Source organism: Giraffa tippelskirchi, chromosome 14 (genome assembly GCF_054371585.1).
Source record: "Giraffa tippelskirchi isolate mGirTip1 chromosome 14, T2T-mGirTip1v1.2.pri, whole genome shotgun sequence".
In the NCBI taxonomy this organism is placed as follows: domain Eukaryota; kingdom Metazoa; phylum Chordata; class Mammalia; order Artiodactyla; family Giraffidae; genus Giraffa; species Giraffa tippelskirchi.
The window spans coordinates 55,125,652-55,149,145 of NC_137288.1; the positions used below are offsets into that span (position 1 = coordinate 55,125,652).

Here is a 23,494-nt window from a genome sequence, read left to right on the forward strand (position 1 = left end):
TTAATTAATTTAACTTATTTAGCTGTCACAGGCCTACTTAGACTCTATGTCTCCTTTAATCTAAAATGGTAAATGCTATTTTTCCAGGAGTCTGTTCCACTTCTTCTAAGTGATCACATTTATTGCCATAATTGTTTACAGTAGTCTAGCTTTTTAAGTCCTTTTACATCTGTATTTTGTTCCCCTTTTCTCCTAATACTATTTATATCCATATGCCTCTGTCTCTCTGGTTTTTGTGTATGTGTTATTTTTCTTATTCAATCTTGCTAGTTGATTAGTCTTATTAAGGAACCAACATTTGATTTTATTTGGTCCTGTGTATGGTCCCATTGATTTCCATTCTGCTTTTATTTTTGTATTATTTCCTTTCTGCCTTTTTTTTTTTTGGTGTTTATCCTGTTACTTTTACTCTAAATTAGGTTAGACACTTAGCACTTTAATTTTCAACCTTCTGTTTTAATATAAACATTTAAAACAGTATTTTTTTACAGTACTGTTTTTGCTGCTTTATACAAGTTTTGGTAAGCAGATGTTACCTATTGTTCATTTTTTAAGTTTCCATTATTATTTCATCTTGACCCATGAGTCATTTAGAAATTTTTAAATAAATCTCCAAATTTATAGGAATTTTTATCTTTTTATTAATAATCTATAATTCAATTGCATAACGGTCAAAGAACATGGCCTGTAAGGCAGTAATTCTTAAACTGTGTCAAGATTTACTTTTACAGCCTAGTCAATGGTCCATTTATTACAAGTATTCCATGCAGTCTTAGAAGAATGTGAATTCTCTAATTGCTAGACATAAGGTTCTACATATTTTTCTTATTAAATTAAACTTAACTGTGCAGTCTAAATCTTCTACTTCTTTACTACTATTTTGCTTTAAGTAAGCTGTGAACATAGAATTATCAATCTCTTTCTGTAATCTTAGTCATTTCTGCCTTATATATTTACCTGGAGACTATTTTGTCAGGTGAACACAAATGTCACAGCTGACACTGGCCTGTGCATTCAGAGAAGCTATGCCATTGGCTGAGATCTTTTTGTAGGAGGTAGGGAGCACAGAAAGCCTGAATCTTTTCCTTACTTCCTCCCCACCGAGTAATTTATTTAAAACGTGTGCTTATTGAGAATATTGTTTTGCAGCAGTTAAGAAGCCATGGACTCTCTAACCTGCCACACAACTGGAATCTGAAGTCCATGTGTTACTTTAAACACTGAAGGATGAACCTTGAGGACATTATGCTGTGAGGAATAAGCCCCATCACAAGAAAAAACAGTGTATGATTCCGTTTCTGTGAAGTATCTAAAGTGATCAGAGTCTGAGAAAAGAGGAAGCAGGATGGTGAGAGCCAGGGGCTGGAGGAGGGGTGGCGTATCAGCCACACAAGATGACAAGACCTGTGGTACAGCAACATGCGTACAGCCAACAACATGGGTGATGGACACCTAAAAACTGCTAAAAGGGTAAACTTATGGTATGTGTTTTTATCACAAAAACAACAAACAAAACACTATTTTTTCATGGCCAGCGAAAACAAAAGGCTGGTACCTCCTCTTATATCAAACAGTAAACTGGGATTTCTGTGTGCAAAGCAAATAGTGAGGAAGATTTCAGAACCTGGCAGCTGTCTCTGCCAGTACAAATACAATCCTCAATGTGATTGCTACAACCTCTATTTTCTCAGTCAACCACCTTCCTGCCCATCTCTTTTACAATCACCTCATGGTTAACTGAGACAAATGAGGCATCTTTCAGTCACAGCAATTATACAAAGACTGTGGACTTCTCAAAATTCTATTTCAAAACACCCCTCTTTGAACATGCATCTCATATTCATACCTCCAAATGTAGTTTCAATCTGGATACATAACAATTGTGTAAGGAATCTGTTTAAAAATACATTTCCAGGCTTGCTGAATCAAAATTTAGAAAGATCTAAAACTCTGAATTAAGAAAACAACAATTCTTTTTGATTATTTGCAAACGTCATTGTCTGCTTTGCACTCAGTATTATCTTTTTTCCACATGAGGTATTATTTATTTTTACTTCCTGTATGGATGGGAAAAATAAATGCTGGTTTAAAATAGACCAGTTTATTAAAAAACAAAAATTACTATCTTAAAAGCTGTCCCTAACTCCTCAAGCAGAACTGAGCATCTCCCAACACACACAGCACAGCAGGTACGAACCCCACACTGCACATACACGGTTAGCAGGCAGGGTATGTGGACTCACAGTCCTTGCACACAGAGCAGGCAGAGAGCTGGTTTTCAGTACAGGTTTTCTGAACAAGCCAACAACCATACAAGTCTATGTATGCAAATGACAAGATGACTTTCAATCTGGACAGGTTTGCCAGCACCACCTTAAGTGCTTTTAAAAAACACCTCTTTCTGGTTCACCTGGATTTAGCAGGAGTCCCCAGTCTTCCCTGGTGGCTCAGCTGGTCAAGAATCCGCCTGCAACGCAGGAGACCTGTGTTTGATCCCTGGGTTGGGAAGATCTCCTGGAGAAGGGAACAGCTACCCACTCCAGTATTCTTGCCTGGAGAATCCCATGGACAGAGGAGCCTGGAGGGCTATAGTCCCTGGGGTTGCAAAGGGTTGGACACAACTTAGAGACTAAACAACAAGATACCAACCAGACATGGGACCTGAACGGGAGAGAAGTATGAGTTTCCAGCTGCAGCAAGTGTATGGCTAGTGGTCCAGTACAAACATGGGGTATAAGTAGGACCAGGACTGCGGGATGTGGGAAGAATCCTGAGCCTGAGGTGGCCATGGGACAGCAAGACAGAGATAGGTCATGAGAAGTGGGTGAATGAGTCTGTATCCAAGGAGACACAGGCTGCAGACAAGATCTGGGGCCACAAGCAGAGACATGGCAACTGAACTCACAGAAGATGGGAGAGGGAGCAGAAGGGACAGACAGACAGAGCCCTCAAGTTGAAGACAACTGAGAGAAGCTCTGAAAAGGGGTGATCAGCCAGAGGAGTGACAGCAAAATCAAGACTGACTTGAGGAACGAAGGCATAGCTGCCAATGTCAAAAATCACACAGGGATAAGAAAAGACAATGGCGAAAAGTCCCTCACTGCAAGAGAAAACCAGAGAGCAAACAGCACTTAAGAATAAAAGTTTCCGTAGGGAGGCTAGGGTAGAAACAAGGGCTGAAGAGTGCGTGGATGATAAGGCTAGACAGACTGTGTGATGCATTCTTCCAGGACTGTATGCACATGTGTGGGCACACATGTGCCTGTGTTCCCGCAGGTGACAAAGTCACAGCTGCAATGGATATGGGGGATGACGTCAGAAGACACTGGAGCACGTGTGAATAATAAAGGAAGAGAGTTCTTAGAAAGAGGCTGAAGATGGGAGGAAGACTGGTGCTGTGATGGCAGACAGGGAGGCCGGGAGAAGGCCCTGGGCACAGACATGCCCAGCACCCAGGCGGCCCGGAGGACGCCGCCCACACTCGCCCACTGAAACCAAACTCGGGGAGTCCCATGGGCAGTGAAGCCGCCTCAGGCAGTATGCGAAAGAGGCCTCAACCAGAACAAAAATAAAATCACCTGAACACATTTTTAAAGCCCTGGTGTTACAACTGTTCACAAAACCATGTTATGTGTGTACCCACATGAGCACAGCAGTATTGAAATCCAACCACTGTCAGACTGTGCTCAGGACAGGAAACCGCACGGCATGCGGCCTCGTGGGAGGAGAGCTTGATCTGTACCTGCAGGATCCAACTGAATCTAAAAGGACACACATTTACACAGACAAATATCAAAAGAATATAAACCCTAAAGTTTTTGTTTTTAAGTCATGAGAGTTTTTCCTTTACACGTTTTTATGTTTTAAAACTTTTCTATAGTATGCACACACTACTTTTTCATTTTAGGGAGAAAAAGCAAGCTATACGAATAAATATTTAAAGTAATATTTATAAAAGCTATGGAAATATATGAAAAGTATACAGACATATGAGTACACACACACACATATATGATTATGATTATTTTGAAAAAACAAAAATCAAGTGGAAGAAAAAAGGTTGGTTAGCAAATACATAGGGTAAATGGTGGCTGTGTTGAAGGAGGAGGTAATTACAGGCAATTTCTCCTCCTTCCACAATTTCATGCCTCAAAAGTTTTCTTTAAAGAGCACGTATATATGTTGATACCAAGAAAAACCCCACCATGCTCATCAACCCTGACCCCAACATTTTCCGCAATGTATTGCATCCTACAACAAACCAGCACACACACAAACATACATACACATATACACACACGCGCCACCCCCCCATGAGTACTTACATGGGCTCACATCTCTGTATCTGTTTCGATTTCTGTTTTCAGGGAGCTTGGCCACTCTATGAGGATAGTCATGGGACTCACTGCGAATTTCCTTAAAATAACAAAAATATATTTTAACATTTCTCTTAAACTTTATATAGCAAAACAAATACTTTCCCAGCCTGTATAAAATAACTTTCACTGAGCACTTAGGACACGTCAAGCACCTCTTTCAAGTCTCACCACACCAATGGATACACTGTCTCCCCCACTGTGTGTGTGAGGGTGACAGGCTAGGGGTTGAATGATCTACCAAGCCCACAAGTTGACAGCCTGGGACCCCAGGGCTGGACACGGCTCTTCAAACAGAAGGTTCCGCTCTCACACACATGCACCACACTGCTCTGCTGTGCTCACACCCACAGCCACATTAAACAGTTCAGGTAACTACACAGCAAAGGAGGAATCTCAGGTCACCACACCACACTCCAATTCCAAACTAAACTCTCCAAATAATATCTGTCTATATTCCAGAGTGTCAATCTTAAAATTGTAATCTATTTTGTTATCTTCAAGCCATATAACTGTTACTTTATTTTGAGCCCCAGAAATATTCTCAAATCTTATTTTAGGGCCACAAATGCTCATTTCAGGACCCTTCTGGTTCTTGGCATTCTACGACGGAAGATTCTGTGTCAGGATGCCTGCACGAAGCACTCAGCTACGTGGCATGTCCATCATAACCAGCTTTTTTCCCCAAGTGGAACATTACCCTAAGAAGTCAGGTAAAAACAGAAGCACATCCCCTTCCAGAAAAGGAGTACTCATTAATAGCAAAGAACAATTTGGGTTTTTGCTCACACTACCACGTGTGGAGAAACAGTATTTTAAAAATTAGGCACTAAGCAGTTTTGTAAATTAAGCATAAATAAGTTTATTCAAGATTTTCCCATGCGCCTGCCTGCCCCCACCCAACAGCCCCAGGACAAGTAACTTTCTAGCTCATCTTTTTACCCACTGGGTGTTCCAACAAGAGTTGGGAACAGAGACCAACTCTCAGTGAAAGGAATCACAGCCTCTTTGTGTAACAGGAGAGGGGGTGCATCATATGCTGGTGCAGCCCTTTTGGAAAATGCAATCTGCCACACACACAGAAACAGAAACACACACACTACAATCGTTGCCACTGACTTTGTAACGCTACTCTCACACCCAGCAATCTTGCTGAGTTCTCTAACATTTGGTAGCTGGTTCTGAATTTCTCGATACTGGAAAACAGTAACAACTCTATCTCCTCATTAACACTTCACATTTCTCATTCATACCTCATTTCCTTTTTTTAAAATTTTTTAACTGAATGATAATTGCTTTACAGAATTTTGTTGTTTTCTGTCAAACCTCAACATGAATCAGCCATAGGTATAGATATATCCCCTCTCTTTTGAACCTCCCTCCCATCTCTTGCCCCATCCTATCCCTCTAGGCTGATAAAGAGCCCCTGTTTGAGTTTCCTGAGGCATACAGCAAATGCCCCCTTGGCTATCTATTTTACATGTGGTGATGTAAGTTTCCATGTTACTTTTTCCATACATTTCACCCTATCCTCCCCTCTCCCCATGTCCATAAGTCTATTCTGTCTGTTTCTCCATTGCTGCCATGTAAATAAATTCTTCAGTACTATTTTTCTAGATTCTGTAAATATGCATTAGAATATGATATTTATCTTTCTCTTTCTGACAAACTTCACCCTGTATAATAGGTTCTAGGTTCATCCACCTCATTAGAACTGACTCAAATGTGTTCCTTTTTATGGCTGGGTAATATTCCATTGTGTATATGTACCACAAATTCTTTATCCATTCATCTGTTGATGGACATCTAGGTTGCTTCCATGTTCTTCTTATCTAATTGCATTGGCTAGAACCTTCTATTCAATGTCAGATAGAAATTACTTTTTTCCCTGATTTTGGAAGAACTACTTCTAAGGTTTAACCACGAAGTGTAATATTTGGTTTAGGTTTCCGATCAATATCCTTTTTCAGGTTAAGAAGGTTCCCCTCAGTCTCTAGTTTACTGAATGTTTCTTTCATCATGATTGGGTGCTGAATTTTACTCAATGTTTTCCCTGCATTCACGGAGATAATCATAAGTTTTCTCCTTTAATCTGGTAATGTGCTTACAATAATAGATTTTCATTTAGATATGCATGGACATGCATTTAAGGTTTCTCCATGTCTTTTCATGGCTTCATAGCTCATTTCTTTCTACTGCAGAATGATATTCTACTGTCTGGACATACCACCATTATTTTAAGATGTATGTATCTACATTTTTAAGCTGAATCGACCTCTCATTTTCTTGTCCCATACAACTTATTCAGTTTTAGTATCAAAGCTCTACCAGTCCCATACAGACTATTACCTTTCAGTTTCAAACCCTTTTCCATAAAATTCCTGTGATTGAGTGAAAAGAGAAAAAAGCTTCATTTCCACCAAGTAAAAAAGTTTTAAAATGTCAAATAATAAGTTTTATATGTAAAGTTAAACATATTCAGGTCTAGGCTTATATTTGTATAATCTCAAACACTACATGAAGAGTTGAAACACTACAGAGTACAAGTAAATTCATATTCCAAGTTAGTAACTGATATAAAAGAAAAACATTAAAACAGTACCAAAACACACGTTTCTGTTGAGAGCTCTTCTGTATCAAATGCAGAGAAACAGTTGACAAAAATATGAAATTCTAATAACAAGCAGGTAAGGAGAGTGAAGAGGTGCTCAGACATGCTGCTGCAGGGGTGTAAACTGTTGTAATGTTTTTGTGAGAACAATTTGATATGGTTATAAATTTGACCCACCAACTTTACCTCCAGGAATTTATATCACGGTCACACACCAGTGTACCAGGATGTTCACTGTCGTTAACAGTGGAACATTGGCAGCAACCTCAGGGCCCATCAGGAGTGACGTGGAGGTGAGGGGAGGAAGGGGGACAGGTGGGAACCAGGAAAGGGACGCAAGTGCTGCAAGCGTGTGCGTGGGATGGTCTCCAGGACACACAGATGTCGAGTAGCTCCCACCTCCATCCACTCAGACACAACTGTGCCTGAGGACACAAGGAACACTTCTGGAAAGAATCAAAGTATTAGTAACTTGTGGGGAGAAAGATGAGGGTCAAGATTTATATCGCTGTGTTGTGCTGTGCTTAGTCACTCAGTTGTGTCTGACTCTTTGCAACCCCATGGACTGTAGCCCCTCCAGGCGCCTGTGTCCATGGGATTCTCCAGGCAAGAACACTGGAGTGGGTAGCCATTCCCTTCTCCAGGGAATCTTCCCAACCAGGGGTCAAACCCAGATCTCCCACACTGCAGGGGGATTCTTTATCGTCTAAGCCACCTTCAGAAAAATACAGATAACAGGACACTCGATGTTCCCACCAGTGAGATTAAACATTTGTTACCACTTTTTGCCATGTTTGTTTCTAGTCTTTTTTTAGGAAAGGAATAAAGCTCATCATATACAGCTTTTCTCTAACATGCTTCTCTCTCTTCTATGGTAACCCTCCACTCTTTTAACTGTTTTTTATTGAAAACCTATTGAGCCATTTAAATTTTTAACCATATGTTCACATATTCTTCAGTTTATATATTACTGATACTTTAAAATAAACTAGCTAAAATACTAATAATTACTAGTATATCAGCCTTAATGCTAATGTGTAGTTTTAAAATCACATCAAAAAGTTGTTGCAACTCACAGACTGGGAGAAAATAGCTGCAAATCACACATCTGATATGGGATTAATATTCAGCATATGTTAAAAAAAAAAACAACCTCCTACAACTAAAAAATACAACAAATTTTAAAAGGGCATTGTACCAGCCCTTCTTCAATACTTCTGTTATGCTTATACAACTATTTTCCACAGTTAAGTCCATCTGTTCGTTGCCGTTTCCAGTTTTTTTCTTGAAAAAACTTTTTTTGTGTATACTATAATGAAACTGCTGATATGACAAAAGAAGAAGGCAAAGTCCCAAGTATTGGGGTATGGAAGCGATCTTAATGTACAAAACACCAATTTAGTCACTCAGTCGTGTCCGATTCTTTGTGACCCCATGGACTGCAAATGTACATGTACAGAACACCGTGATGTACAAAACACCATAAAACAAATGCTTGGGGTTAAGAAATATACTCGTAACAAACACATTTTACTTTCTCGATTAATTTTTTAAAAAGAATTCTACAGAGTCCAATCTCTCAAACTTCCAAAGCTATCATTATTTGTTCTCCTTTACCTTTAATTTCAGTGCATTTAGGAAGAATCCCTTCCCTTCTGACTTCCCTGTGGCTCAGACGGTAAAGCATCTGTCTACAATGCAGGAGACCCAGGTTCAATTCCTGGGTCAGGAAGATCTCCTGGAGAAGGAAATGGCAACCCACTCCAGTATTCTTGCCTGGAAAATCCCATGGATGGAGGAGCCTGGTAGTGCTACAATCCATGGGGTCGCAAAGAGCTGGACACAGTTGAGCGACTTCACTTTCCTTTTCCTTTCCTTCCATGGTGGCTCAGCTGGTAAAGAATCCACCTGGAATGCGGGAGACCTGGGTTCGATCCCTGGGTTGGGAAGATCCCCTGCAGAAGGGAAAGGCTGCCCACTCCAGTATTCTGGTCGGGAGAATTCCATGGACTATACAGTCTGTGGGGTCGCAAAGAGTGGGACACGACCAAGTGACTTTCACTTTCACTTTCCAGCACTTTAGAAAACAGCTGCAGAGGTATATACTAGCTGCTTGCTCCAATAGACTCTTTCTTACTAAATATTTCTGAATGTAGTTTTTTGACTTAAAACAAACCCAACTAAAAGCTTGTATTTCCCAAACTCCAGTACAGCTAAGAACAGTCATGGGGCAGTGCTCTGGCCAATCAGTGGGAATAAGCAGAAATCACTCGGTAGGCTTGCAGGAGAGTTGTGGGCAAGAGAGCTGAGCTGGCTCATTTGAGCACAGGCTATGATGTGGGGGTGTGGGGTAGCAAAGGGCAGGAGCTGTCCTGTGACCCTACAGTGACAGCACATTCTGAGGAAGGCTAGGCAGAACGAAGAGAGGGTCATGGATGGCATGACGGAGCCACAGGAACAGGCCTGGACTCCTATCCCAAAAGGAAGTCCCTATTTGTTAAGTCAGCTGTGGCCTCATTTTCTTTCCGAGCAGCTAAAGCACAGGTCTTGTAACTAATACAGACAACAGAGTCAAACCTCAACAGTAATCAGATCTGACACTAAAAACAGATATTGAGGACCACCTAAGACGTAAAAATAATTTTTAAGCACTTTGTCTACGCAATAAAATACTTTGTGTTTCTCAAAATGGGGAGGGGAGGGCAAGCGCTAAACCACCCTCCAGGTCTGCTATACTCAGCACAGTATCCACTGATGTCCTCCTGCTGAAACATCCCCCCCTCCCACTGCAGAGAGAACCATGAACTGTGGCCCTAAGTACCAACCAAGGATACTTCTGTTAGTGGTAAACCTGTTACCCTGAGGACTCCCGACCTCGGAATGCTGACAGTGGGCCCGCTGGCTCTGCTGAGGGGTCCCCTGTGCCCAGCAGGCCATCTAGCAGCAGCAGACCCTCCCCAATCTGTGACCACCAACACACCCACCAATACCCAGCTGAGAACCACTGAGCTCATCTAACACCCAAGGCCACCTTTAATCAGAGGTAAATTTAAGTGGAGAAGATCTTTGTTTTAAAGAATTTAACCAAAAAAAATTTATATTCTATTGATTTCTACCTGATTTTTGCTCAAGAAAGCTAGGAATAATCGACTCACTTGTTATTTCTCGGTGGCAATGATCCAAAACGTATCTAACTCATGCACAAAATGTCTTTCGTGGAGTTATTTATGATGTTGAAAGGCTGGAGATAAACCTGAATGTCCACTGTCAGGGAAACAATATGAACCATGAACAAATCACGGCACTTCCCACGCAGGCATTCCTGCCAGCAGTTGCATAAACTCATACTCTCTTGGAATGGTAATACACAACATAAACAAAGGCATTAACAAATCAATAAATGGAACTGAGCTATTTGGGAGAACCTTTCTTCTAGCTCCTCAGCTGCATTTCAAAGTTACTTGCACGTGTGAGTTGACTATGTTAAGATTACCCAACATCTCCTTTTCTCAGGGATCTGATGCAAATCTGACCTGTTCTTCCCTAAAGATAACTTGTCTTGCTTTTTCTTTACCCTGAATACTTAGAAAATCAGCAGGATGGAGCCAAGTTTTTATGCTTCTTAAATATATTCCTGGTAAAAACTTTGACCTTGAGTTTCAAGGCTTTCTTTGGCTCAGGGATGTTCTTCACTATTTCCTCAGTTCCTGCTTCATCTGTCTCCTCTGTTCTCTCAGAACTTTAATCAGACATTTGAGAACTTCCTGTGCTTTAAATGCTCTCTTACTATTAATTTTTTTCCTAAATTCTGTGAGGTTTTTGTTTTTCAAGTTAACTTGGCATTCTGCTAGGGAGTCCTGAATTTTTTTTTACAGTCACATTTTATAACTTCAGGAACTCTTTCCTGTTCTCAGCTTATTTCATTTTTACAATCTGCTCTTGTCATATTGGGGATCTGAATTCCACTTTTCTCTCTTTTTTATACTATTTCACATTCCCTAAAGGACACAGTTTCATTTTCTTCAAGTGCTGAGTTTTTTGCATCTCTAGCATTGTGTGTTCATCTCTACAGGAAGGTGCCCTTACCCCAACTTTTGTGGACGCTCACACTTTACTATCAAAATCCCCTAAGTCTCAAACATGTGGGTGGGACCCTTCTCTAGTGTTAAATAATAATCTTTTTTTCCCCTGTGTTTTGGTCATTTCAATAAGAAACAACAACAAAAAACCCTTCTACTGCATGGGATTAAAGACCTAGAAAATCATATCTGTTTCTCATTTTCTGACTTTTCTTGCTGTCAATTTTTTTTCTTGCTGTCAATTTTTACTGCTATATGCACAACTGTGTCTGACAACTTTCTCTTTAAAATCAGACCTCAGACTTGAAATTATCAAGAAGCAAGTCTATTAAGTGCATAAGAAAAGCATGTTCACATTTAAAGTAAACACAGAAGGAGGATTTACATTTGCCTGAAGGCAAAACAGTGCCTGTGCAGGCCTGATGATGAGTAGGCTGAAGCCAAGTCAACGAGCAGGGGAAGATGTGTCCAAGTAGACAAAACAGCTGTGCAAAGTCACAGACGTGAACATACATAAGGAATGAATGAAGAATGACTGACTGGTGTCCTGCAAGAAGCATAAGCAACACAACACTTGTGGTGCACAAGAGAGGGAAATGCAAGACTTAGGATGAGCAGGTGGCAAGAGATCAGATCATGTAGGCCTTTGTTCATGCTGCACTCACTCAACACACACACAGGGACCTTGCAAATTATGCAGATTGTGCTGCAAGTGGAGGGGCAGGGACAAGGAAAGATGGATTACTCTACACACAGTATAATAAAAGCAGTTATTCAGAAAAAAATTAATCGATCAGGAACAAGACAAGGATTTCCACCTTCATCACTTCTATTCAACACAGCACTGGATGTTCGACCTGAGAACTAGGCAAAAAAATATTAAAGCAATCCAAGTTGGAAAGAAAGTTGTTGAATTATCTCTACTTACAAAAGATGTGATCTTGTGTGTAGAAAAACCTACAGAATCCACAAAACAACTGTTAGAGCTAATACACAAATTCAGAAAAATCACAAAACATGAAATCAACACACAAAAATCAGCTGCTTCTACACACTAGCAATGAACAATCCAAATATATGAAATTAAGAAAACATACCCGTTTACAACAGAATCAAAAATAATAAAATACTTAAGTATAAACAACCAAAATGGTGAAAGATCTGTACTCTAAAAACTATAAAAGATGGCTGAAATAAATTAAATTACAACCTGAACAAAATAGAAAGCTACCTCATGCTCATCGACTGGAAGACAATATTAAGATGACAAAACTACAAGAAGTGATTTTTCAATGTAATCCCTATCAAAATCCCTACTTGTTCAATGTAATCCCGATCAAAATTCCAATGACAATTTTAAAGAAACAGAAAAACTTATCCCAAAATTTACATGAAAAGTCAAGGGACGCAGAAAAGCCAAAGAATACTGAAAAAGGGAAATAAAGTTGAAGCAATCACACTTGCCTGATTACAAGATTTATAGAGCTACAGTCATCAACCCCATGTGGTATGCCAAAAAGACAGACACAGATGACTGGAACAGAAGAGAGTTCAGAAATAACCCTCAGATCTGTGGTCAGCTGATTTTCGACAAGGGGGCCATGATCATCCAACACAGAAGGGACAGTCTTTTCAAAAAACAGTGTTGGGAAAAGTGGACAACCACATGCAAAAGAATGAAGTTGGACTTTTACAATACACCTCACACAAAAATTAACTAAAAATGTATCAAAGACCTATTTATAAGAGTCAAACATAAGAAAATCTTAGGAGAAAACGTAAGTTTTGAAAATCTTCATGATCTCGAATTTGGCAATGGTATCCTAAATTATGACACCAAAGGCACAGGCAACAAAGCAAAAGTAGATGAACTGGATGTCATCAAAATTGAAGACTTATTTGCATAAAATGACACTCTAAAGAGTAAAATCCCACAGATTGGGAAAATATATTTATATATAATGTATCTGATAAGATATTAATAATCAAAATATATAAAGAACTCCTATAATTCAACAACAAAAGGACAATTAAAAAATAGGCAAAGACAAACACTAGCATGGGCAAAATCTGAAATACCAACAACACCAAACGATAACAAGAGTGTGGAGCAACAGGAACTCGCATTCACTGCTGGTGGGAATACAAAATGGTTCAGCCATTCTGAAAGACAGTGTGTTGCTTTCTTACAAAACCACACAAACACAAACTCTTAACACATGATCTAGCAATCAGGCTCCTCGGTATTTACCCCAAGGAGCTGAATACTTATGTCCACATAAAAAACTGCACATGGATGTTTGTATCAGTTTTATTCATAATTGCCAAAACTTGGAAGCAACCAGTATGTCCTTCAAAGGCTGAATGGATAAATAAACTGTGATACACCCAGATGACAAAAGATTAATCAGTGTGAGAAAGAAATGAGCTATCAAACCATGAAAGACATGGACGAACTTTAAATGCATATTTCTAAGTGAAAGAAGCCAACCTGAAAAGGCTACATATTGTATGATTCCAACTATATGACATTCTGGAAAAGGCAAAACTACGGAGACAGTAAAAGATCAGTGGTTGTCAGGGGTTGGAGGGATGACAAGGTGGAGCACAGAGGATTTCTGAAAATACGCTTATAATGGTGTGGGGCCAGGGGGTATATAAGAAATCTCTATCTTCCTGTCAATTCTGCTGTGAACCTGAAACCACTCCAGTAAAGTCTTAATTAAAAACAAACCAAAAAAGGGCAAAGGACTTGAATAGTAATTTCTCCAAAGATACAGAAACAGTCAATAAGCACATGAAAAAGATATTCAACATCCTTAGTCATGAGGGAAATGCAAATCTAAAGCTCAATGACACACCTACTAGGCAGGACTATAATTTTTAAAATGGAAAATAACAAGTGTTAGTGAGGATGTGAAGAAAGCAGAATCCTCAAACATTGCTGGTGAGAATGTAAAATGTTGCTGCCACTGTGGGAAACAGTTGCGCAGCTCTTTCCATGTTAAACACAGAACTACCATATTATCTAGCAATTCTACCTCTAGGTCCAAACCAAAAGAATTAAAAACAAGGACTCCAGGACTTCTCTGGTGGCTCAGTGCATAAGAATCAGCCTGCCAATGCAGGTAACTCGGGTTTGATCGTTGATCTGGGAAGATTCCTCACACCGAGTGCACCACAACTATTGAGCCTGTACTCTGGAGCTCAGGAGCCACAACAAGAGAAGCCACTGCAACGAGCAGTCCCTGTTTAACGCAACTAGAGAAAGCCTGTGCACACAATAAAGACCCAGAGCAGTGAAAAATAAAAAAAACAAAACAGGGATGCCAATGAATATTCGCACACCAATGTTCACAGCAGCATTATTCACAAGAGCCAAAAGATGGAAACAATCCAAACATCCATTAGCAGAGAAACAAAATGTGGTATATCCATACAAAAACAATTATTCAGCCATAAAAAGGAATGAGGCTGCTACAGATGACATGGCTCAACCTTAACAACATCATGTGCAGTGAAATAATTCAGATACAAAGAGAAAAGTACTACATGGGCCCATGTGTATGAGGGATGTAGAGAGGCAGATTCACAGAGCTCAAGTAAAGCAGAGGTCACCAGGGACTGGGGGAGGAGGAAATAGGGAGTTACTGCTTACTGGGGACAGGGTTTCTGTTCAGGGTGCTGAACGGGTTTGGCAAATGGGGGTGATGGCTGTACAACACTGTAAATGGAATAAGTGACACTGAATTGTATACATTAAAATAGTGAAAATGGCAAATTGTTACTAACATTTAACCACAGAAACAATTTGATAGGGTGTCTACCTCATTCCTCATACCAAAATCAAGCCCTGGTTGAGCAATGATTCAAACATAAAGGAAATAAAACCATAAAATTGTTGAAAAACATTGGAGAAAGTTTTTTTATAATCATAGAACAGAGAAAGCCTCTCTGAGCTATGGCACAATAACTTAGAAAAGGCTGATGAATCTCATTTCATTAATATTTAAATTTTATACATGAAAAACTATCATAAACAAGGGCAAAAGATATTTTGAAAAAATTACAAATAAACATTACAATTGTGAATAAAATTTGAAAAAATATTTGTAATATATGACAAAGGTTTAACTTCTTTAATATGTAAAGACCTCTAACATACCAGAAAGGGAAAGGAAATACAAGTGACTTTTAAAAATAAGCACTGTTAAACTTCATTCATAACAAAAGAATTGCAAAATACAACAACAGTAAGACTATTTTCCACCTCGTGGACAAAGATTAAAAACTAGGCATGTAAAGGTGTAGGAAACCAGGCACTTTCTTACACTACTGACGGACGTATACATGCTCTTTGCAGCACTGCTCATAACAGCTAACGGCCAGAAATAACCTACATGTGCACAGATGAGTACTTAAATAATGAACGTTGTTCAACTGTTAAAATGAACACATGAGATCTATAGGGAAGGATTTTCTATATGTAAGAAAAAGAGCAAGGTGTAAAACAGTATGCTAACATTTGTTTTATCGGGGCTGGACAGAGAGGGGCAGGGAGAGCGGAGACAGGCAGGCAAGCAGGTCAAGATGGGTGTGAATGGAGAAGCATAGTGATCGCCCACAGGAAGAAACCAGGAATGGTAGGACCAGTGACTTGCTCTTGCATCACATGCCCTCCTGTACTTTTCTCATTCTTGCCATATTCCCGAAACCCCAACCAAGCCATTTACTTATTCAGGTATTAAAACATGAGCTCTAGAATTCAGTACTGGATTCCTATCTGGACCTGCTGGTTAACTGCAGCATACATCTGGAGAAGCTGAATCTCAGTTTTTCTCATGTGCAACCACCTGTAAGATAATCCACATGAAGTTACATAGTATCTGTCTGATACGAAGGAGGAGGTTCAGGCAAGATAAACTGTTATTTTTATTAAACTCTTTCACTCAAAGAGAGCCTCTCAGAAAGCATGATATACAGCAGGACACACACCATGAGGAATCTGATCTCCCCAGACAGTGAAGGGCACTCTCAGAGCCATAACCAAACCTGAACACTCTTAAGTAATGGGGTTTGAAGGATGTGAGATACTTAGCTTCACACTTCACTGTGCCCAACCACAGGACCTTCATACAGAGTACAGGCAAAAACTTTTGACTAATAAAGAGAACACTGAGCCATCAGATAATTCAGGATTCCCTTAGGGAACTTAAGTATAAAGGAAGAAATTTTGGTATTTCTCCCATAATTACAACCAACCAATTTAGGATTATCTTAAAGTGTTGTTTTTTTTTCTTATAAAATTAACATCTCTTTTCCCATTTCCTATATTCTTACTTGCTGTTCCATCATAACAGCTCAAGGTAGAATATTCTACAGTACAAAGATACATTTTCCGTATACTATGTAAAAAAAGCTATGTACCAAGGACTAAAATATTATTTAATATTGTGTGATTTTCTTACCGATATTATAGTAATAAGGATTTCAAAAAATAAAAACTTATGATTTGAATGCAATGCAGGAGATCCTGTTTTGATCCCTGGGTGGGGAAGATTCCCTGAAGAATGAAATGACAACACCAAGCCTGGCAGGCTACAGTCCATGGGGTCACAAAGAGTCAGACATATCTGAGCAACTAACCTCACATCACATCACCTACGCTTTGTAATTTCATTGGTTGAGAAAGTTGCTGCTGTCATGGAGAACCTGGACTGTCTGAGGTCCCAACCTTGACTAGGAGGAGTGGACTAGGAGTCCAGGAACCTTACTGCAGCCCACTTCAAGAACTCCAGGAAGCACAACTAAGCAAACTGTCAAGAGGAAATGATAGCTTTCAGAATACAAAACTGTTTGAATACAGTGAAAGAAGAAACAAAGTAATTCAGCATGAGACTTTCTTTAGAGGAATGCAGGCAGTGTGACACAAAGTTAGCAATGATTGTGACATGAGCCAAACAAAGTGACAGAACAATGAGCTTATTAGAGTACTGGATGTCAAAGAGTAGGAACACATTAAAACAAACAAACAGAAAAGATGCCAGAAATCCACAGACAAAAGTTTCCTGGAAGTCAGCAATCCCAATGGTCCTCAGGGCCTATGATGCCCTTGAAATCATACACCAAATCTGGGGGAATTGTACTTATGTGGTCACATCTCTTATTCACAGGTTTCATCTTAAAAGCGTTTAAATGTGTCCACGATCATTAAAAGCAAGGATTTCACTGTTTACTACACCATAAATAGAACATTAAATTAGCACTATACTCAATACATTTAAAACAGCACTGTACTCATTTCTGACAACAGTCCAGCAAGGCAGAACATCATCCCAACTAAGAACATAACAGAAAAGCTTACTATTCCACTCAGAACAGCAGAGTCAGAACTCACATGCTATAACAAGAGCTGGCTGAACTGTATCTGTTCCTTGGCTATTAGCTGCTATGTTGTAAATTAATATGCTAAACTGAGTTAGTATATGGTTAGTCACTATTATCCAAAGTAATGGCATTATCAAAGGTTCTAATAAACTAGCGGGTTTAAATATTCTCTGCCCCTAACAGTTTACCAGTAAGAAATAAAAATTTTAATGGGCGACCGACAGGGAACAGAGTGTGGAGAATCTAGGTAAGAATTGCCAGGGGAAACAAATCATAGGAATGCTGAGAAAGTGAAGAGCATTTAACTTAATTTAGCACTTCCGTAAATTTTAATTCTGCTTTCCTAGATTTTATCTGTCCATATCTCTGGTTTAGTCTCTGGAGAGAGAACAGAATAAGAAAACAAAGCAATCAAGCAGGGGATCAGAACTGCAGGAGGAGACACCAAGAGCTGAGCTATGGACTTCCTTAGTGGTCTAAGTGGCTAAGGCTCTGTGCTCCCAATGCAGGGGGCCCGGGTTTGATCCCTGGTCAGGGAACTAGATCCCACAGGCAGCAACTAATTGTTCGTATGCCACAACTAAAACTTGGTGCAGCCAAATAAATCAATAGATAAAAAAAAAAAAAAGAACTGTGACAGTTTTCCAGCAGGGAACAGCAAGTTCTTGTTGATACTAATGATCTAGGAGAAACCAAAAAGGGCAACTGGAGATTCTGTTTAAAGTCAATACCGTGAACAAGAGCAAGCTAGAGAGGGCAGGGACAATGCAGACGTCTGGAATTCCATGATTCTAGGTATCAGTAACCTAGAGAACAGGGCTTCTTCCTAGATGGCTCAGCATAAACAATCCGCCTGCCAATGCAGGAGACCCAGAAGATGTGGGTTAGATCCTGGGGCTGGGAAGATCCCCGGAGGAGGAAATGGTAACCCACTCCAAGTATTCTTGCCTGGGAAACGCCATGGACAGAGGAGCCTGGAGGGCTACAGTCCATGGGGTCAAAAAGTCAGACACAACTCAGCACCATGAACACAACCTACAGAACCTGTCAAAGGCGAAACAGTACTATTTCCAGTTCTATATCCTTCACCAGGGCATCCTTCTCCGGGCTGCTTTTCCTTAAAACGGTGGTTCTGACCTTCTGAGGAATCACAGAGTTCCTTTTAAGAATCTGACCGAAGCCCTGGAATCCCCTAGAAACCACATCCCCTGGGGGCATTCAAACAAGTTTGCAGTTTCAGGGGACTTGGAAATCCTTTTCCAGTCTGATCCATGGGTCCAGACGTGGTTTTCAAGGCCTCCAGTCCCACAAGGACCGACCTATTATAGCACATCCCACTCTCTCCTGCCATCGAAAATGTCATGATTCTTTCAGTGCCACTGTCTCAAGCTGATCATAAAAGGAAGCAACAGAGGCTATTGTGGAGGCAGAGCTGGGCAGGCTGCAGTGAGACTCAGAAGCACAGGCTGTGAGTTCCCAGTGATGTGGTAACCCCACAGCAGTCACAACCTCGTGCTGGATGGGGTCACCTCAGCTGCAAGTGAGGCGCTGGAAGAACCAAGGTGCTGACATCTCACAGCAGTACTTTTGTTTAGTGAATGCTAACTGAGCATCAGGCACACCTGAGGCTACAGGCAGATGGTGGGGAAACAAAGAAAAATGAGGCAGTCCCCAAGGAGCTACACAGACCAGAGCAGTTGTACAATAATGGGATTCATATGCTAATAAAAGAGCGTTCAGAATCAAAGGAGCAAATAGCTTTGCCACAGTGGTGAAGAGGTAAAGAATCTGCCTGGAAGATCCCCTGGAGAAGGAAATGGCAACTCACTTTTCCTGCCTAGAAAATCCCATGGCCAGAGGGGCCTGGTGGGCTACAGTCCACAGGATCACAGAGTCAGACATGACTGAGCAACTAAACAACAACAAATTGACTGATGTCTAGTCTTGAAGACATTTTCCAGACAAGTAAGGTAGGCAGAGTATGTCCAACTTGTCCAGTATGTCCAGACAAAGACTCCAAGGTGTGAAAAAGCAGGTGATTCTCAAGGAAATCAAGGGGTTTAATACGGCAGCAAGCCCTGAGTACTTATATTAAGGCTAGCAGAACGTGCAGCAGACACTGCAAGGGAAAAGTTTTCAAACAAGACAGCTTTGATTTTTCCTCCACACTGGCTGCCAAGGTAAGTACTAGAAAAATAGAGTTCATTTGATATTCTACTTCTAAAAATTAGCTGACTCACAAATGATAAAAACTGCTCTTACTCGGACAATATTTGAACCATGAATTTCTTTTGAAGAAAAATGACCAGAGTTCCACAAACTCTGATTAATTACCTGAATTCTTCCTGATCTACCCCTTACAAGAAACATTACTCCATAACTTAGCTTTTGCCATTTCCCTACAGTTTTACTCTCTTCCCCGAAAGGCTCACAAAATTGCATTCCTTTCCTCTGCCCTTCTAATGCCCCTGCTGATTCACATGGCAATCAGCAGCAACAAGGGAAAGGCAGAAAGGGATTGTGAACATTTCTCAAAAAGCCAGAATTAACCTCAGACTATATTAATGCTACTAGCTTGTCACTCAGACCAAATTAGACCTTTCCAGCAAACTCACTTCTGCCAACCGCATCCATTCACAGCAAGGCTTTCCACCTGTGCTCCTGGTCCCATCAGCCCCTGCTTCCTGAGGTATCTGGATCCAATATTCACCCCTTCTCTTTCTTCAATCTCCAACCTATCTCTTTATAGACTCCCCTGCTCCTTCCAGATCATGTAAACCATCAAGCCACCCTTCTGTGGTAGGAAGACAGTGTTCAGCAAACACATATTAAGTGCCCACTAGATGTATGGCCTGCAGGAAGCCTGATGAGGCAGTGAACACAAGCAACTAAGAGTGGGCTCCAACCCAGTCATTCACTCCCAGAAACCTCCCATGTCACAAGTTACGTTATAAAAGCAATTGTTCAGAGAGGGTAAAAAGGAGTAAGGGACCAGAGTTTCAGACTAAAAATAATACATTCCCTTTTCTTACAGGATTTTGAATGATAAGGTATAAAGTAAAAGTCCTCACACACTAAAAGCAAGTCTAGCTCTTAGTTCTATTCAGTTTTTTTTTTGCTCAAGAGCAAAGCCTTTCTTTTCCTAGCCAAATTAGTATTGCCAAAAAAAGCACAACTCTTCTCAAACATTATCATCAACATACCCACTGCTGTGATCTACAAAGCAGAAAGTCCACTGAAACACTTTTTCCTACTCAAACAACAGTGGTTTGCTTAATGGAAACTGCTGTCCTGAAGTCCTGTGCTTCTGCATCACAGCCAATGCCCGGCCTTGAAAGGGAAGGCCATGTGGTAACATCCAGGGGATCCCACCCTGTCAGGGAGGGCCGGGAAACCACCCCCCTCCTAGAGGAAGTGAGAATCCAGGGATGAGGAGATAGTTAAGCAAAGGTGGGAAGAAATAGGGAAAGAAAAGTTGTGCGCAGGCAAAGAGAACTGTCTCTACAAAGGCCTTAAGAGGACACACAGCACATTTCAAGGGGCAGAAGAAACCAATGGAAAAGTGGGAAGAAAGACACATGGGGAAGCAAGACCCGTGGTCTCAGGAGCCGTGGCAGGGGTTTCCAGTCCACATAGTGAGTGAAAGGAAACCATAGGGAAGTCACACATTCATGCTTTGTTTTAGGCACCATTCCAGGTCTGTCCCCCATCTGACTTCTGTTTTCCACTCAAATTGCTCTCTTTAAGGAACCTGTTGATCTTTGAGCCATTAACTCAATGGGCCTCTTGGATTATGACCTTGTTGGTGCCTCCTACAGCACATGCCTACTGACCATCAGCTCCCACCACACCCACCACCAATTTACCCCCACTCCTAAGGCTATTCCTCTCTAGCCTTTCTTTTTGCAAACTTCCCTTTCTCTACCTGTGTTCTTAAACACTGTTGTCTGTCAAGATTCTGTCCTTGGCCTTCAGCATTTCCAAACCCTCTGCATGATTTGTACTGACCTATCTAAAGCGCTTGTCCTTCCCTTAGGAAAAAAATAAAAATGAAAAGAGCTTTGAACAACTCACTAAAGGACTCCTAGGCAGAAGCCCATGAAGAGTTTCCTGAACTCCATGCCACTGAATACAATTTTTAGTGGATATAAATGCATTTTTCTGATGAGATGAATTACAGTTCTCATGGAATATTCAAGGGTACTAATGAAAACAAAAAAAGTCAAAAGTGCTTCATCAAAATGTCCAGGTGAATGAAGCTGTAGCAAGCACCACCTCTTCTCAAACCTGGGTTCTGACAAACTGCCTGCAACCTGGGGACAGTCGTCTCTCCTAAAACAAACATAACTAGAGAAGACACAGCTGGCAGCCTCTCACATAAAGCTTCCTACGAGAATCTGCATTTAAAACTTCCTATTATTGGGAAAATCCTTACCAGTATTCTTTACAGTTAGTACCCAATTCTAACGCACGCTGACCCACGTGGATCAGGGTATTTATTACACGTCCTGCTAACGTGCTCAAGAAGAAAACGTTACATTACGAACATAATGACAAGAGGAACTGTCATCTAATTAAACGGGAAGGGGAAAAACCCAGGAGCAATTAGATTTACAGGAAAGCCCTTTTTGTCGTCTGACTGTACAGAGAGCGACCTGAAGAGCCAGAACAGCATTTACCTCACACCACTCACTGCAATCCTGGCAATAACGTGCAATAATTAGCAGGAGGGTGCGGACAACTAGATCATTTTAAGCCATTAAATGAAGTTCTACTCGCACAGAAAAGGCCCGTGTTTGAATTGGGAGACCGTCCCAGGGCACGTCTCCCCGAGGAGACCAGAAATCACGCCAGGCGCCCGCTTCCGCGTAGCCGCCTCACGACGTGCGGAGACCCGACCCAGCCGGCCCGGCCCGGGGTCGCGGCAGCCCCTCGGCGCCTCCCCTGACTCACCGAGCTCCTTCCGGAAAGCTCTGAGGGGGCGACCGCGCGCCAAAGGCGCTCAGGCAGCCACGAGCCGGCCGCCCAGCCACGGTCCCGCGACCCTCCCAAGACCCCAGACCCTCAGCTGCCCCCTGCCCTATCCCGGCCACGCCCACATCAGCCACCGGCACCGCCCCTCGGAGCCCGCTGCGCCTGCGCGCAAGCGGCCTCCCCCACCACCCCGAGCGCTGAAGCGCAGAGGCCCCGGGCGGCGCACGCGCGCCGCCACTTCCGCCCCAACGGGAGGCGGGGGAGGCGGCGGAGGCGGCGGGCGCCTGCGGGCGCGAGCCCGGTCCTCTGAGGGGGACGGCGGCGGCTCTGCGAGCCCGCCACTCACCAGGTACAGCTGCTGCCAGTGACTCTGAGCGTCTAACTCCTCAAACTCCCGTTCGATGGCAGCCGACATGGCGGCGGGAGCGAGCTGTCGCGAGGGAGCCTGCGCCGGCGGAGAGGCTCAGGCCCCGCACGATCCGGGCAGCGCGCAGCCGCTGCCGCGCATGCGCGCTCCACGCCTGCCCCGCCCCGCCTCCACGCCGCCCCTGCCGCGGGGAAAGTACCTGGTGCGTGACGTCAGCGCGCCGTCTGCGCTGCGCGAGGCGGGGCGCCGCGGGAGGCGTGGTCCAGGCGGTGCCCAGGTGGAGGGGGCGGGGCCAGGCGGCCCTAGGGGCGGAGCGGTCAGGCCGGGGAGGCTGGGCTTCAGGGAGAGCTGCAGGTTGAGCGCCCTGGGGTTTGAGTTTTATTTTGAACATCATCTAGGTCAGTTTAGCGGCATGTGCCCCACTTTCTTCTCTAGGATAATGTAAACTAGGACTGATGCCTGCGCCTGGCCGCCCGCGGGTTTTGTGCCAAATAAACCGCCGTTACACTAGGACAGGCAATGTCTCCTGGAGGTTGAAGACGACAGCTTGTTAAGTAAACGTTATACAGCTTACACGTTAGTGTTACCTTTGTTGTTGTTCAGTCGCTTAGTCGTCTCCGGCTCCTTGCGACCCATGAACTGCAGAACCCCAGGCTTCCCTGTTCTTCCCCGTATCCCGGAGTTTGCTAAAACTCAGCCT

The 23,494-nt window shown here is 42.1% G+C and overlaps 1 protein-coding gene across 3 annotated transcripts in view; it reads right to left on the reverse strand.

The window, feature by feature from the left end:
- PTPN2 (protein tyrosine phosphatase non-receptor type 2) overlaps window positions 1–22,935 on the reverse strand; it is a 63,410-nt gene extending 40,475 nt beyond the window's left edge. For all 3 annotated transcript variants that reach the window (XM_081561755.1, XM_081561754.1, XM_081561752.1), the window contains exons 1-2: window positions 22,774–22,935; window positions 4,326–4,416 (exon numbers count right to left, since the gene is read on the reverse strand). In XM_081561755.1, the coding sequence (XP_081417881.1) occupies window positions 4,326–4,416; window positions 22,774–22,842 (160 nt within the window). In that variant the 5' untranslated portion in view covers window positions 22,843–22,935. The remainder of the gene's footprint in view (window positions 1–4,325; window positions 4,417–22,773) is intronic.
- Between the last annotated feature and the right edge of the window lie 559 nt (window positions 22,936–23,494).